Below are 17,877 nucleotides of genomic sequence, written 5' to 3'. Positions count from 1 at the left end.
TGCGTCGCACTGTCGGTTGCATGCGTCGGCGGTCAACGGGCTCCGGAAACACTTGGGCAACGGTCCGATTTTCCGTGGCGGAAGGGCGCCCAAGCGCGACGGACCGGAAAAATCGTCGTAGGACTTTGCCTGACGCAGTTTCGACAACAGAACCCATATCGTCGGGTTAGGCCCATAGGCGACGAAAAATGCCCCTTAGTTGACGATTTTGGGACGTTGTCTATCAGAACTTTTCTTGTAGTGATTGGCGTGGACTTTATCACCGGATTGCCAAAGACTAGATCAGGGTATGATTCAACTTGGGTCGTAGTGGACTGTCTAACTAAAGTGGCTCACTTTATACCAGTGAAGCCCACCTATACAAGTGTCAAGCTAGCTAAGATATACATGAGCAGAATCATTTGTTTGCATGGAGTGCCCAAGAGCATTGTTTCAGTTAGAGGTACTCAGTTCACTTCTCACTTTTGGGAACTGGACTTGAGTTCAGCACAACATTTCACCCACAAACTAATGGACAGACTGAAAGGGTAAACCAAATCTTGGAAGATATGTTGAGAGCTTGTGCGTTGGATTATGGATCCAGCTGGGATGAAAATTTGCCATACGCAGAATTTTCATACAACAATAGCCACCAAGCAAGTATTGGAATGGCTCCATTTGAGGCACTATATGGAAGAAAGTGCACCGCCCCACTGCTATGGTGTGGCGTAGAACAAAGGAGTCTATTTGGTCCAGACTTGATCAAGGATGCTGAAGAGAAGCTCAGATTGATCACGGATAGATTGAAGATAGCTCAATCCAGATAGAAGAGCTACGCTGACTCAAAGCGTAGGGAAGTGACTTATGAGATGGGTGATAGATCATACCTTAGAGTCTCACCACTTCATGATGTGAAGAGATTTGGAGTAAAGGGAAAGTTACCACTCCGTTTTGTAGGACCATTCAAGATCCTGGCTCGCAAAGGTGAAGTAGCATATAAGTTGGAACTTCCTGGATCTCTATCTGCAATTCATAACGTGTTCCATGTAAGCCAACTGAAGAAGTGTCATTCAGATATGGTAGAGACCCTGTTGAGCGATACAGTACCACTTGAGGAAGTACAATTGGAGAGTGATCTTACATACGAAGAAAAGCCAATCAAAATACTGGAGATAGCAGAAATAGCTACTTGTACTAAGACAATCAGATTCTGTAAAGTCCAGTGGAACTGAAGCTACTTGGGAGCGAGAAAATAAGCTTCGAGAGGACCATCCACACCTATTTGCTAGCCTTTCCGAATCTCGAGGACGAGATTCATCTTAAGGGGTAGGTTTGTAACATCCCAAATTTTAAAATTCTAAACATCATGCATTGCATTCATAAGCATCATGACATCATTGCATTTTAGTGAAAATTTAAATTCATTTCAAAACCCAAACCCTAAAATGGCACTATTAGCCACTTAGGCATGTATGCCAAATTTTGGTTTTATAAAAGTTTTATTTTGTTTTAAAAGTGGTATCAAAATGATGCCCCACAGATTCACCGTGCCCATAGCACGGGCAGAACTAGAATAGCACTTGGATGTCGAGATCGCCGGTTCAGGGCACATGACGCGAACTTGGCGATGGTGGCCGAGGCAGAGTGCTACGTGTCGCTGTTGGGGCACCCGTGCTGGACACGAACGAAGGAGGCAACTGAGGAATTTGGCAGCCTGCGAAGCACCGGTCGATGAAGTGGTCGTGACCGAGCGAAACAGCGGCAGCAGCACGCGAAGGCAGGGAACTGTTGCACCGAACGGCTGGCGCTGATGTGGTCGACGAGCTCGGGGTCGCGGGGTTGCAGAGGCGCGCGGCGACGGGAGGAGCTCGCTGGCCCGAGCTACTGCGGCCAGGGGCGGCAGACAGCAGGCTCGCGCGAGGGCAGGAGGAGGTCGGGGTCAAGGCGGTCACGGGGGGAATCTATTAGGGGTATGATCCTGGGCGTTACAAACATTTTACAATATACTTTAAACATAGTTAATGGATTGTGAAATAGTTACTAAATATAAAAATGGTTATCCTCCCAAAAAAAAAATCCCACCGGATATTGATGAACAATATTTTTAACATTGATGAATCAACATTTTTGTAATTTTATACACGAATAATTTTCATAGCAGGTAGAAATATTGAAAAATAATTTTTTATCTACAAACATAGTTTGCAAAAGTCGAATCACTATTAAATATTGTTCATTGGGACGGCAGCTCAAGTTTCTTGCGCCTGCGATCTCGCAAGGGAACTCCAATGTACCGCTTATAGGGAGTAGTTGCCCGCAGCGGTCTTCCATTGGAACGTCATTGGTACGGCCCACCAAGTGGGCTTATTTTACTTTTTGCATTTTAGTTTTATCTCACAAATTATATTTAATTTTTTATTTATAATTAGTTCCGTAATTATGAAAAATCATTGAAAATACGTTCGAGCATTACAAAATGTTCACTTGTAACAAACAATTGTTCATTTCTTTAAATATGTTTCAGGTCATTTAAATATTGTTCATATATATTAAAAATGTGATCATGTTTAAAAACTGGTATGGGTTCAAAAATCATTCACCTATATATAAAAGGTTTATACTTGATGAAAAAATTCACCTATTTTAAAAATGTTTTAACATTTTAGAACTATTCATACATCTCAAATGAGATGTTTATGTTTTGCAAAAAATATTAATCCCGTCGAGTCTGATAAAATTATTCATGATTTTGAACGTAGGTTCCCGGGCTCGAAAAATAATTCATTGGTTCAAAAAAAATCTCATCAAGTTTGATAAAATTATTCATGATTTTGAACGTAGGTTCCCGGGCTTGAAAAAAATATTCATTGGTTCCAACAAAATGTTAATCCATCGAGTGTGAAAAAAATATTCATGATTCAGAACGTAGGTTCCCGGGCTTGAAAAATATTCATTGGTTCAAGAAAAATGTTCACCTATTCAAAATAATGATGGCATATTCAATTAAAAAAATGGCTTGAAAACTGGTATTCATGTAATACCTGGAAAAAAAATAGGAAGGAAGAAAAGGGAAAAGCAAAAAGAAAAAAATCAGCGTAAATGGGCCTAGGGCCTGCAGGTGGCGCTGCAAGCAAACCTCTAGAAGTAGCTAACCATGACCTGTTAGCGATTGTTTATAACCATCGCCAAGGGGAAACCATTTATGGGCCTGGCCGATTAGTTTGGTTGTTTTAAAATTTCCTAAATTCAAAATTTCTTTAGATTTGAAATTTGCCTAGAATTGAAATTTTATCATATTCGAAAATTTCTTAGATTTCAAATTTGCCCAGATTCGAAAATTTCTTAGATTTAAAAATTGCCCAAATTCAAAATTTGCTCAAATTTGAATTTTGCTTAATTTGAAATTTGTTCGAATTTGAAATTTGCTTAACTTTAAAATTTGCTCTACTTTAAAATTTGTTAGTAAAGAAAAAGCAGAAAAAAGAAAACAAAAAAAAATCGAAGAAAAATCGAAAGAAAACCGAAACCCAAGAAAAACAAGAAAAAAACTCGACAAAAACCGGAAAAAAAACCCGAGGGCTACTGGATGAGCCGTAGCCCAAACTCTCCCCGTTAGGTGAAACCATGCGGGCGATGGTTTATACCCATTACCCGCGGGTGATGAATAGGATTCCGCCAAATCTGTGCTCAAAGTCGCTGTAAATGAGAAATAGTGGATGCGATCTCGCAATAGGCTGTGATAAGAACCATAGTTTGTAGTCCCTCCGGTCCGAAAAAACTGTCTGACAGGGAACTTCGCAAAACGACCCTTACTTTTTCTTTTCTGTTAACCCGCACTCCACGATGTTTCCTCTTCCCCGCAGTCCCGTGGACGCCACTCCCGCTGGATTTGGGATCGTCTACGCCGGACACGATGTGGTTTGCTGGATGATCTGACAGATTTAAGTGTTGGCTTACTCGGTAAGCATGTGTGGTGTGTATGCTGGAGCACGGGATGGGATTGGATAGCGATTGGAAAAGGGACCACTTCTTGCAGATCACGTGGATTGCAGCCTAACGCAGCTGAGAGGACCAAGCCAGAATACGCGCGTGCGGCGCGGAGCCACATGTTGTAAAACGTTGTGCTTCTTTTATTAAAATTAGAAGGATTTAAATGTAAAATGTATTTGTGTTAGGCTTCGGACACTTTTTTAGGATCGGAGGGAGTAGTATTTATTGGCCTTTTGGCCCAGCAAGAGATCAAACGATGTAGCATGAACAAAGAAAAAAAGAAGATCAAGCCAACTGTATCCGAATGGCTGAACACAGCCGCCTTTGCATTCCTTACCGAACGGCCTGTGATACTCTCAAGGAAATGATTTGCCTCCTTTTTTTTAGTAAAAAGGACTTCACGGAAACATCCGATGCCAAATCAGCTTAACAACAACTTTTAAGCCTTCAATCGCTTAGGGTGCAACAATGTTTAGGCGGAGGCTGACGCAACTAAGATTATTCAAGTATGTACAGGAGAAAATTTTGGTGGAGAGAGTGATGGGCTGTTTTTGCAGATTGTATCGACTTGGCGACACTTAAGTAAATGAAGTTGCTCATGAACTAGCAGGGCTTGTTTTCTGAGAAAGCTTCTTGTAATTGAATCGATAAACCCTTTAGCTTTATCGTTGACAAACTTATAAACTGTGTAACTATTGGTTGCAATTAATAAAAACCTCATAGTAGAGTCCTGTTGTTTCCCTTTAAAAAACTTTTTAGCCTACTGCCATATTCCATCTGTCCACAAAATAAATGTACTTTTAGCTTTTGCAGTAAGTTAAAATTTTAGACTTTGACAATATTATTAAAAAAAACTAGGAACATATGATGTAAAATTAGTACATATGTTGAAACCACATTTTAAGAAAGATTAGTATTGTTAGTTTAATGCTATAATATTTGTGAAATTCGAATACATTTGATATAGGGCAAAAGCTAGAAGTAGACTTATTTCGCAGATAGGAAGAGTATGCCATATGTGGTGAGCAACCCAACAAAACAATATCAAGAAAAACTCTGAAGCGTTGTGGAGCACATCATCGATGGTCCCTAAGTTTGGTTTGACACAATGACGACAAATGGTAACCACTTCCAATCTTCCCGTGGAATTTGTGTAAGTTGGTCATTTGGTATCACCTAAGCTGTCGAGTACTACCGTCTTACCGAAAAGTACGAACAGGTCAGTAAATCCCTACGTTTAACGTCCGGGGTTTATCGTGCGCGCTGCGTAATCTTTGGATGAGAGGCCAAGTCTTCGTCGCAGTAAGTCAAGGTCGGTTTCAATATACAAATTGCGGCGCCGTGTCCGTGTATGCTGATGATTGGGTGCTTTGCAACGAATCTACCGGCAAACCATGATGTACAAGGAAAGTACGGCACCTGTAGTTGCCATGAAAGTCAGTCGGCTCGAAGCTTTGCCTACGGCATGTTAGTATATTGTTAGTCTACTGCTGCTGCAACCATTCGATGGTAAGCATGTTAGTATATAAAGCGAACAAACGCGCACTGCTCTGTAACCATTCGCTCTTGCTTGATTGCTAGCTTAGCCCGTACTCAGCTGAGGATCGACAGCGACAACACCATGAGAGTACGTACCTGTAACATTTCTGGTTCTGCGTGGACTCTTTTCTTCTTTTGGTTCTCGTAGCGTTTTCAGGGGAGAAATATTCATTGGTTTACGGGAATCGACGGCAGTTTGATCTATTTCTGCGTGTTAATTTGGTGGTGTTCGTGCAGACGGAGATGATGATCAGGATGGAGGCGAGCTCCGAGAAGGGCCAATACTCCAAGGCCATGAAGATCGCAGCCGCAATCGATGGTAAGCAGCTGCATCAATAAATATGTTCTTAACGAAGCTCTGGAATTGCTCAATGTGTTAACATTTGAGACGACGATGGATTCGTTCAGGAGTGGAGTCGGTGACGGTGTCGGGGGAAGGCCGGAGCCTGCTGCAGGTGGTCGGCGAAGGCGTCGACTCCAACGACCTCATCAGCAAGCTGCGCCGGAAGGTGGGACACGCCGACATCGTCGAGCTGCACACCCTGCAGGGTGGCCGCGGCTACGCGAGCAGCAGCGCCACCGGCAGCAGCGGCGGCTACCACTCGGTGCACGACGGCGCGCGCAGTGACTCTGCCACCTACGGCCAGTACAGTAATCACCAGGGCCCCAGCTACTCGCCGGTGGCGGCTGATCCGTACTATTACCGCCACCAGCAGCCGTCGTACGAGTACTACTCTCCGCCGCCGTACCCCGCCACCGTCGTGCTCCAGGAGTACCCGACCGGCGAGGCACCCGGCTGCTCCATCATGTAGCGGTGCCGGAGCAGCTCTTAGTTTGGCGACCCAAACAGCTGCTCCATCACGCTCCGGCTTCAGATTGGTGCTGTCCTCGCGTGCTAGCTAGATTTTGTTGCAGCTTTTCTGTCTGTTTGAATTGTTTGTTCCTGCATGCTTGAAACTGCGGGATATCGTGTGAAGTTGTGATCGATCGGGGCCTACATTTTTTCGGCCCTCTTCAAATTGTAGTCGGATGGTGCGTGGATTGTAAAAGCCTGGCATGGAATTTGAAATGGTGTGCTACCTATGTTCATGTAACATGGTGGAATGTTTTTTTTTTTACATAAACATGCTGGACTCCTACAAAATTGAATTGTTTGTATTATCAGAAAATTTTCACATGTAACAATGATGGAATCCTAGCTACATTGTTGTTCTCGTCGGATAACTTTCATGTCAACCGATGTCTTCATGATCAGGCAAGCACTAGCCGTCGGTCGACCGATTTTGTCGGGAAAATTGGTTGCAATTTTCACCGTCCAATGGACAGGATTGCATGTATGAGATGCTCGGGTCAGAAAAATTGCTTTCTCGTGCAAGCGGGGACGAGGAAAAGGTCTATTTCGCATGCAAGAAGGGACCACAAAAATGTCGCTTTCTAACAAATTTTTGTTTTGACTATTTACAACAATTCCAACAAAAAAATGCTGTATCGTACAACATTAATCAACAACCAATCTAACAAAAAGTGTCTATTTACAATAATTATCAACGACAATTCCAATTAAGATGTTGTCTATTTACACAATAGTAAAAAGAAATTCAAAATTGTGATTGGTCCCGTATTCTCAACGTTTTCAACAAACAATTCCTAATAATTCTAAGGGATTCACCACAAAAATCAACAAAAATGTCAGCAATTTTCTTGGTTGTTTACAACAACAGACAATGACAAAAAAGAATCAACAACACTACTAATTTCATGTCCGAGAATATCTTTGAAATAAAATTTTACATCTTTCACCAAGAATATCAACAACGACCAAAAAAAGATGTTGGTTCACATAACACAAAGAGGACATAGAGCAAACTGGCGGATTAGCGGTTGCTGGCCCATTAGGGAAGTGTACTTGTTGAACCTGGCGATCAATGTTTTGCGGTTTGTCGGTGGGCTGCTAGCAAGCATTTTCCTTGTGAATAAGACCTTTTGGATCTGACGATCAGACTAGCAACGAAACCCCTCCCCCCTAAAAACAAGAAAATACATAGCTCTTCTTGGGGATGATCATATTCTTTCTCTGCAACGGGTTGCCACTGCCTCTCCATCACGGGAGCCAGCCCGTTTTTGTTGATCTCTATCAGAAAAACCCTGGGGCCATGGTTGTTTGACCAGCGTGGCAGCATCCCAGAGAAGAAACTGTCAAACTTGTGGATGTCACAACATCTATAGGTCCAAGATATCTCAACCTTCAAATTAACGCATTAGCCTCATGCTGGCACCAAAGGTCCACACGAACAAAACGCAGCGGAGACCTGACGACCGAACCGGTAAGGGAATCTGTCGCCGCCACATCGACAAAACCTAACCTCGCCAGCTAGTGAGGTCGTCCAGAATTTATGCCAACAAGTTATTGAGGGTTCTCCTCTTGTTAGAATTTGTTGAAATATGGATCAGTTTTTTTTTGCTTGTTAGTGTTTGGGCTTTTCCTTTTTTGGAATTTATAATATTATAATTGTGGTTTTCAGCTTTTTAAGACTTTTTCTTGTATAATTTGAAATATGTTAGCCCCTTTGCGGTTGTCTGAGCTTTTTTAGAGATTGTTGTGCTCCCTCTGATTCAAAATAATTGCTCAAAAGTGGATGTACCCACATGTCTAGATACATCCTTTTTTTTGGCAATTATCTTGAACCAATATGACTACATGCAACAGTGTATACAATTAGGAGGGATATTTCCTCCTAATGACTTTGTGCATCTTCCTTGAAAGAGAAAAAAAGTCCTTTCAATAATGAAAAAAAAAACGAAGCACACCTAGAGAAAATACATAGGTGCCGGCCTACATACGATCAACTCCGGGAATCAAACCACGACGACAATGAGAAATGCATACGTCCGCGTACCGTTTAGGTCTTCCGCGTCTGCGTCTCCCAGGCGGCGGCGGCGGCGGCGGAAACAAATTCCTGCTCCAATCTCCGGCATCTGCGTTGGGCCCCTCTCCTTCCGCTTGCCGCTCCGGCGGTAGGAGGGAGGGGGACCCCGTTTTTTGCATGGTACTTAGGGCTAGGAGTTCTCTGGCATGGCACGCCGTTGGGGTGGTGGGAGCGGCGCCCGGGCAAATAAATCTGCCTCAACTCTTCTCCCACACCGGCGCTGTCCTTCATGGCGGCGTCTCGGAGTTGGTGGCATCAGTAGCTTGCCGATCTTTCAGATCGGTGACTTTAGGGTTCATGGATGGTGTCGGCGAGGCGGCGGCGACGACTCCATCAGATGGTTTTTTCCTCCTGCTCTATCCCCGTTGCTGCGGCGTTGTCTCCGGCGCCAAGGTGGAGCAGAGAGGATTCGTCCAGGAGTACGTGCAGACGGTGGTCCGCACTGGTGACAGCTGGAAGATGGTGCACCTTGTGGTGGGTTCGTGGTTGAAGGCTGATGGTTCTGGTTCCCTACTCCGACATCGTCGTGCGTGGGTGCCAGTGCTGAAGTTCGATGGCGTGTCCAGGGACATGCTGCCCTGGTCTGATTCTTTCAACGGCAATGGTTTGTCCTATGGCAAACTACATTGGAGGTCCGAAAAGCTGATGATCAGCGATGGAGCCGCGTCGAGCTCGGGTGAAGAGGTGATCTGTCCATTTTTTCCTTGGTGGCTGCTACGGTGGTGCCAAAGAAGATGGATAGGCGTTGGTTTGTCACATAGGTTTATCCTATCTTTCCAGATCTGTAAGATCGGTGTATACGTACTTTGTATCTCGTCTTTTATTTATCAATGAGAATCGTATTACCATGCAAAAAAAAAATAGACAATGAGAAATTCCCTTGATTTCCCGGAGGAAAAATGGAAATGTTTATTCTAATTCATAAGGTCCTCTGGTTACCTTGGCGGCAACGGAAGATATAGGCTGTTTTTATCTCCCCGCCGTGTCATGCGATTACGACTTTGTGGCCAACTGGGGACAAGAGGGGTGTTCAGTTGTTCACGCACGATTCCAAATTAAACCGTGGAAACCAGCAAAATCCTCACCGGAATTCATTTATCTTCATGAGAATCTTCATTAGCTTCAAACCCGCTCAATTTCCACGCGTCGAATTCAACGAGAATTGAACACTCACGGTGACAACCGGGGCGCCACCTCGCGAAAAAATAGCTCGGTCTGACGACAGATAGCTGACGTACTTAGGCGCCACCAAACGCTAAGCGCCAATCGTTTCAATAAGGAAGTCAGTTCAATTGTCAATCGTCATGTCGATGTCGTGTAATGTTTATCATCCCACACGAGGACGTGACCGGTCAAGATAGTCCAGTGGCAACACGCTAGCAGCAAAACCCATCGCCGGCCGCCCGTTTTCATTCCTTGCACGATTTGCACTCTCGAGCCCAGCTCGGAAGTAAGCATTGCCAGGAACTTCCACTTGTACTTTCCCTGAAAAAAAGCTTCCATGTATATGCTTCATCCAGTCATCCTTAGATCGACCAGAACACGTCGGATACTAATTGCCACAAGTCACAACAAATACATCAAATGGTGTGGCTCAGCTCTGTTTTTCTTGTGCAATGTGGATTCGCAAACCCAACGAGGAGGATTCGTGTGGTGTCTCTTTTGGGAAGTATGATAATTCAACGTTTTCAAAATACTTTCACATGTTTATTAATTTGGTTAACTAATATTGCTTTCTACAGCAGATTATAAAGTAAGTATTGAACATAATTTGGAAAGTAATTGAAAATCTAAAAGCCTACACTGCCGGCATCAAAGAAGTGCTTAATTTCGTACTGGCAGTCCTCGACAAGTTTGCCTGACATTTAATCATACAAAGAGCGATCACCGACAAGGATGATATATTCCAAGAAAAAGAAGTGAGTCTGGCTAATTTAGTTTGGGAAGTGAATGCACTCTTAAACTTGGGAGGAACGGTCGCGCCTCTCTCGAGGGACCGGTTAGGTGTTATGTGGGTGGGAATAGCCCCTAACATGGCAAGTACAGAGTTCGGTATGTATACAATTGATGTACTACACCATATTGTATACGTACCCATATTACACATCTATTACACCTCTAACCCCCCCCCCCCCCCTAATCTAGACATGGGAGAGGTTTAGATTGCGCTTGAACTCATCTAATTTCTTTACACATAAAGTTTTTGTGAATCAATCTGCAATCTGATCCTTGCTTGATAAACCTGACATATAGTTGCTTGCGAGCAACTCGTTCTCGAACAAAGCAGAAGTCTATCTCAATACATTTTGTACGTGCATGAAAAACTGGATTGGCAGACAGGAAGGTGGCCAAGCTTATCACCCCATAAGCATGGCTTGCAAGGGCTTTGTATTCAGCCTTAGTACTTGACCTGGAGACAGTCAATTGTTTTCTCACACTCCAAGAAATAAGATTGGGATCACCTGCCCAATCTGCATCTGAATAGGCACTAAGAAGAGTGGAACGGGACATCTGGAATGTAAGACCAACTGTTCTTGTGCCATGAATATACCTCAAAATGCGTTTAACAGCAGTTCAATGTGCAGTAGTAGGAGCATGAAGATACTGACATACCTTATTAACTGAAAAAGACAGATCAGGTCGCGTCAGTGCCAGATATTGTAATCCCCCTACAATACTCCTGTAATGTGTGATATCCTCAGGACCAAGAGGTGAGCCATCTGTCAAGTTTAATGTTTCAGTAGTGGAGGGAGGTGTTGGACATGGCGTACACAAACTCATGCTAGCACGAGCCAGTATATCTAAAGCATATTTTTCCTGATTCAAAAGGAGCTCATTGGACTTTTGGAGTTGGGCTTGCTGAATAGAGAGGCTCAAGATCCCCTCTCTATGTTCTTTTAATAGGTTATTAGATCCTTGGATTAGTGGTTATAGTGTAATGTGTAATGCGATGTAATGAAATATAATTATCCATCTCAGTGACGTGGGAAGTGCAATCTGAATGGAAAGTTGAAGCTGATTCCTAATTGAAATTAACTTTTTTGCTGGTGATAGGTGCATGAAACACATCAAAAATAATGTGTCACACCTTATGTGCGCACGACACTAAATAATCCACCATCTGTTAATTTCCCGAAGCATTTTAATCTTGGTGTCGCGTACGAGAGCATGCGGCGGATGTGTATAGGCCACTCGAAAAAAAAGCTAGTTGTGCACTTACCCCAACACAGTTATCTTTGGCAGCTTTTTTTACCAGGCTAGCGCGTGGCGGCGATTATGGGCGCGCCTCGATGTTTAAATACGCCAGGCCCGCCTGTCGTGTTGTAGTGTTAGGCTTTCGCGGACAAGAAACAGTTGTCCAACATGACACGTTCTTATGCCGACGGCCCTAGTTTTGCCGATAACTATCTTCGGCGTAGCACCATATGTACCGATGGCCAAACTTCGCCGACGGATTTTCTTTGTATTGAGTTTCAATCTCTTTTAAATAGAACCGTGACGATCCTTATGATCTAGAAAAATATAGAAGCAAATAGGTGCTCCTTTTGTAATACAAGGGTGGTTGAAGACCCTCTTTTGTGAACTCCACTTTCTAGATTCAACTCTTCCAGATAACTATGCGAGCCGAACGAAGTCTTTTGGTCAAAGTCGTCCCTTAAATATCTGAACTTGTAGGGCCTTCTTTGTTATTTTTTTTCAACGAGTGCTCTTTTTAAGGCTATCGATGATATGCTTGCTTTGCTAACCAGTGGGACAAGAGATGTCAATCAACCATGATTATATGAAGTATATGAAGTACGTAACTGAAAATATGAACAATATCGGCACTTTTATGTCACATATTACGTGGACTAATTATATATTGGTTAGGTGAGGGTCTGGCTTATATATAAGTATGCACGGTAGCTATGAGTAGTACCTGAACTTAGTTCGTTGGGTACTTCAGAGGCAGCAAAGTAGAGACATTTATTTCCTCTCTCCATAGCTTTTGCGGAACACTACAGCAGCAAAGCAAAAAACCATGAGGGTAAACACTGAAACTCCCCTTTCTCGTTTGTGTACTGTTATTTGAGATTCATTTGTTTGTCATCTCTATCAACACATCCAGTTCAACTTATTTTTGGCATATTTTCCGCAACTTACGAACTGTTTTTGCATGTGCACACAAATTTCAGAAGGAGATCATCATCCGGATGTATGTGAGCTCCGAGAAATGCCAAGCCAAAGCCATGAAAGTAGCAGCTACTGCTAGCGGTACGTATACACGTTCGTTATATCTAGTTTCCTAAATCTTTGATTGTTCCCATATTGATTGATCGAAGCTTAGGTTTCAGTTGATTAACTCAAGCATATATGCATATGCAGGGGTAGAGTCGGTGACGCTGGCAGGCGGCGACAAGAGCCTGCTGCTGGTGATCGGCGACGACGTCGACTCCAACAAGCTGACCAAGAAGCTCATCAAGAAGGTGGGCTCCGCGGAGATCGTGGAGCTCAGGACGCTCGACACGTTCGACATGTCGTCCATCTCGCACCACGCGGTGGCGACCAAGGGGGGCGCATCGCCGTACCACGGCCCGCAGCAGTACCACCAGTACCAGTACGCGGCGGCGCCGATGAGTCCCTACGCCTACCACCACCACCCGTCGCCGATGATGGCCGTGCAGGGTGGCTACGGCAACTACGGCAGCAGCTACGCGCGCGCGGTGGCGCACAGCCACCCGGGCAACTACTCGCCGCTGGTCGAGAGGCACGACTACTACCCCATGGACAAGTCCGCCTCCCGCCTCGCTGCCGCCGGCGGCCCCGGGGCCGGCGTCACCACCTACAGGTCGGTGCCACGCCGCGACAGCGACTCCGGTTCCGGTGGCTGCTGCATACAATAGCGCGCGCCGTGAGGGCGTTGCTGTACTCTACTCTACTTGTACATCATCGATCCATCTCCACCATCAGCTTAGATTGATCTCCTCATGGAAGTGCTCCTCTTATGGGTGTTGTTTAGTTCTTCTCTTAAGTCTTAATCCGTTTGGAAGGTTGTAACTAAGTGAACTTGCTGTAAATAAATGTTAATTAAGCTGGCACGTTGTCGATCGGGTGGATTCAAGTGGCATCAGATGCTTCTGTAGTTATGTTGCTGCTGCTACTTGAGTTTGTGCTGTCGATCGTGATCAGACTTCAGCATTCATCTCAACTTTGTTGGCTGCATGCTGCCGCCTGCCATGAGGGCGTCGTTAGCTGTACAACGATCATCTGCTCGCAGCTAGCTTGATCTTCTCATAAAATTGGTATTCTTGTTTTGTTTTCCTTTGTTCTTCTACACTCGGTTTGCTACTACAATTACAACTGTTATAAGTTGTAATTCCGTGGATTGAAGTGGCAGGAGATGTGTTGTAATCATGTTTGGTAAAATTGCTGTTCTTGTGTGGTTTTCCCTAGTTCTTCCTCAATCGGTTTGGAACACTGGTGGAAAAAGGGGCTTTGGTCGCGGTTGGCAACTGCCATTAGTCGCGGTGGCCCAACCGCGACCAAAGTAGCGCGACTAAAGGCCCCCCCCTTTAGTCGCGGTTCCTCACGAACCGCGACTAAAGGCCCATCCACGTGGGCCTCGGGCGAGCGCCGAGGGCGGAGGACCTTTAGTCGCGGTTCTTCCGGCCAACCGCGACTAAAGGCCTCCGCAGGGTTTAGGGTTTAGCCCCCCCCCCTCCCCCTAAATCTGGTTTCTTTTTAATTTGTATTATTTTATTTCTTTTGGGTTTTAATTTTGAAGGAGTTTCACATATTCTACGGTACTGTATACATACATGCATATGAATGTACAATTTCAAACAAATTTGAAATTAGAACCAAAAAGAATTCAAGAGTAATATACAATATATATTCAATATCGGATGACCATATACAATATATATTCAATATCGGATGATCATATACAATTTTGAACAAGTTAGTTACAAATTCCGGTGCCTATAAAGATCTACGTCATCGTAATAGTGTTCTCCTCTAGGATCGATGACTTCCTCGCCAACCATCCAGCTAGTTCCTCTTGAAGTGGTCGGAAGCGAGCTTCTGGACTAAGCGTCTTCCGGAGGTTATTCCTCGGGATGTTGTTCTCACACGTCCGGGTCCCGCTCATTGCAGTATCTCCGGATCCTCTCACAAACATAGTATCCACATAGATTGGTCCCCGGTGGCTGAGTATCCCCAGATCGTCGGCACTCGCCATTTTAAAATGTAGCTCTTTTTTGAATTCACCGACCTTGGTATCTACGAACCGTCTCCAAACCCTACGAGGCAAAGAAAATTAAATAAACAAGAGAGTTATTAATTAGTTACTTGATATTAGGAAATGATGAACGAAATAGGCCGATCGATATAGAGCGCAAATGAATGAAAATAATTACTTTTGCATCATTTTTCTCATGTCGCCCCAAAGCGCCGGATCCATATTCGTAGAGTCGTGGACGAGAACCGAGGAGGTCCGAACTTTAATTACCATAAGAATCCAGTGGAACCTGCGGACACGATACATGCACAGTCATGCATAACTCATCGATTAGCCACATACCATGCATGGAGTAAACAAAAGAGAATGTGCTCAAGACAGAAACACTCACCCAAAATGGTAAGGAAATAGAATATCACTTTTCTCGTTGCTGTTTTCTAATAAACCGCCACAGGTCTTCCTCCACGTCGGCGGGGTGGTGTTCTAACACATATGAATTAACGATGTGTGGGTCAATGAACCCAACATCATGGATGTTCCTTATTCGCATTTCCCGCTTCTTCATTCCGCATAATATATAGCGTACACAACAAGATAGTTAGGACAATATATATATATATATATATATATATATATATAGTGCGGGCAATGAACGAGATGGGGTAGAAATTAATAAATCACTTACGTAACGTAGCAACCGATGATAGATTTGTCGAGGTCGCGTAGATTGAACAAACTGGAACAATTCACTCGGAGGAATTTGTACCCGGTAACGTTTGAAGTGATGCTCATATTTAACTTCCGCATAGATATAGTCTTTGGCGTTTTCATGTTTTATGTAAGCCTTGTACCAATTTAGCGGACCTTTCATTTGTCGAGGTAGATCCTCTTCCTGCGCAGGCTCGATGAGAGGGCCATTCTTCACATATGTAAATACTACGTCCTTCATTGGCGCCTCATCAAGGCCTAACACTTGCACGAAGAGTGATACCTAAGTCGGCCGCTTGTTTTCTGGCACTTTCTACAGTCAATCCATGTGCTGCCGCAGCTGCTATGATATCGGGGGCATCCGGACCGGCGGCTTGCACTATGAGCGGGGCGATCGATTGTTTACTTTGTTCCCCGAGCTGGGCAACTTCTTTCCCCCTTTCTAATTTTGACTCGGCCTCGTCCTTCAAGGCTTTCTTCTCCGCCAACTCTTTCCTGTTCTTGAACGCGAGTGCTTGCCTACGAAGTTCACGTAAATAGTCGTCGGGCAGATTCTTCGCGGCTTGGGACGGTGTGTTCAAAAATGACTTAGCCTATCGCTTTTCCTTGTCGAATATACCGGCTTGGGCTCGCCCTCTATTTTCTTCCGGACGCTTGCCTTCCATTTCTCTAAATCAGCAGCCGCGCCCGCCTCGACTTCCTCGGCACTACTTTCCCAAGACCTCCGGGGAGAGGCTTCGGTGATACCTCCGGTACCTTTGTTTTCTTAGGTACGTAAGGGTCCGGGTTAATAACCAAGGACTGCTTCGCTTCTTCGCCGGAGGTGGATGGGGGGCGGTACCGGTGTCTGATCACCCGCCGGACGAGGACTGGGGGGCGGCGTCGGCTGACGTGAATGAGGTGTATTAGGTGAAGCACCACCGCCACCGTCACCGCCACCGCCACCGTCACCGCCACCGCCACCGCCACCACCACCACCGTACGGGGGTGGACTTGTTGGCGCCTCGCCTGGAAACTTGATAAATTTCTTCTGCCATAGAATGAACTGGCGCTTGACATCTCCAAGTCTTTTCACCCCTTCAGGTGTAGCAATGTCAATGTCCAGGTCCTCAAACCCTTGGACTATCTCCTCCACCGTGACACGAGCATAGCCATCTTGAATGGGGTTGTTGTGGTGGAGTGCTCCAGTGGTAAAGCACCGCCGATGGCTACCTTCATGGACATGTTCCCGATAGGATAATACGGATGACATGCTTTCATCTCCTTTATATCGTCCACGGGGTAGCGAGGAGGCTCCGGTGCAAGTAATCCCGACCACCGGCCGAGGCTCCGGTGCAGTAATTTCGATCGTCGGTGCACCTGCCGGTGAGGCCTCCGTGGAAGCCACGCTGCTTCTTCTCCGCTGCTGGCTTCCGAGATCCATTGGATGATCTTCATGTTGCGCCCGAGCTGCATCTCTTTCGGCGACTAGTACACTCACGGTTTTCTTCATCACATCCATTTCCGTTACCAACTTCGCCACAACATCTGCATCCCGATCCATCTTTCTCTTACGGCTTCTGTAACCGTACGGGTCATCTTTCTGGGGGAACCCTAGTTTCCACGAAATGTCCCCGGGCATGCCTCGTACACGTCCTCCGTGTTCAGGATTCCCGAGGGCTTTTGTCAGGGCGTCGTTCTCTCTGTTGAACCCGATCCTCCCCTCTTGAGCATCCCTCATTGCCTCAATAAGGTTTTGGGTGGGTGTAATTATTTTGCCCTGGTAAACACACTCCCCTGTCTCCGGGTTCGGCGATCCCCCATGCCCGTACCACCAGCTTTTGGCCCTTGGGTCCCATCCCTCCGTACCCGGACGGATTCCTCGCGCCCTCAGCTCGTTCTCCATCTTCTCCCACTTAGGCTGCCAAAAGCGATACCCTCCTGGCCCCATTTTATGATTGTACTCCTTCTTGGCCGCATTTTCCTTATTTTTTTTCGATAGTTCAAGGAACTGCTCCGATTTCTTTTGCTTCACAAATTCTGGCCAATCATGTTGCGGTTTCTCATATTGTCCTTTGAAATCCGGAGTCTTGCCCTGGTTGACAAAGTCATGGGCTAGATTTTGCTTGTATTTCCGGAATGCGTTGGCCATCCTAGAAAGAGCGAATCTGTTTGACTAGCTTGCGCCTCTTCTTGTTTTCCGCAATCTTGTTACCCTCCTCATCGTATTTGCGGTATTCCGGAGGTAGAACGAAATGTTCCATAAGCTTGTTGAAGCAATCTTTTTTTCTCTCTCGTTCGACAAAAGTGAAACCAACACGTGCCTTCTTTGGCTCATTCCACTCTGGCGGGTGATCGAGACGTTGTCTCTAACAACGGCTCCGCATTGGCCGACAAACTTGGTGGCGTTCTTGCTGGGCTCCGGCGGCCTGCCGGTTTCTTCGTCGACAACATCGATGGTGCATGTTTCTCCTGGTTTCATCGTCTTGGTTGCGCCACGCTTTGACGACGACGTACTCGATTTTTCGACGATCC

At 45.2% G+C, this 17,877-nt stretch overlaps 2 protein-coding genes across 2 annotated transcripts in view; both read left to right on the top strand.

Annotated features, from left to right (window-relative positions):
* The window catches only part of LOC124690424, a 21,565-nt gene extending 15,245 nt beyond the window's left edge, over window positions 1-6,320 (top strand). The window contains exons 2-4 of the mRNA XM_047223811.1: window positions 5,551-5,596; window positions 5,746-5,827; window positions 5,917-6,320. Of these exons, the coding sequence (XP_047079767.1) occupies window positions 5,551-5,596; window positions 5,746-5,827; window positions 5,917-6,320 (532 nt within the window). The remainder of the gene's footprint in view (window positions 1-5,550; window positions 5,597-5,745; window positions 5,828-5,916) is intronic.
* A 6,052-nt stretch (window positions 6,321-12,372) lies between these two features.
* LOC124690422 lies at window positions 12,373-13,318 on the top strand. Its single transcript, XM_047223810.1, has 3 exons — window positions 12,373-12,462; window positions 12,611-12,689; window positions 12,801-13,318. Exons 1-3 carry the CDS (start codon window positions 12,457-12,459, stop codon window positions 13,316-13,318), a joined length of 603 nt encoding a protein of 200 aa, XP_047079766.1. The 5' UTR covers window positions 12,373-12,456.
* The last annotated feature ends 4,559 nt before the right edge of the window (window positions 13,319-17,877 follow it).

Source organism: Lolium rigidum, chromosome 2, assembly GCF_022539505.1.
Source record: "Lolium rigidum isolate FL_2022 chromosome 2, APGP_CSIRO_Lrig_0.1, whole genome shotgun sequence".
NCBI lineage: Eukaryota > Viridiplantae > Streptophyta > Magnoliopsida > Poales > Poaceae > Lolium > Lolium rigidum.
The sequence above is the reverse complement of the archived record's forward strand: the minus strand, read 5'-3'. Positions and strand labels throughout refer to the sequence as shown.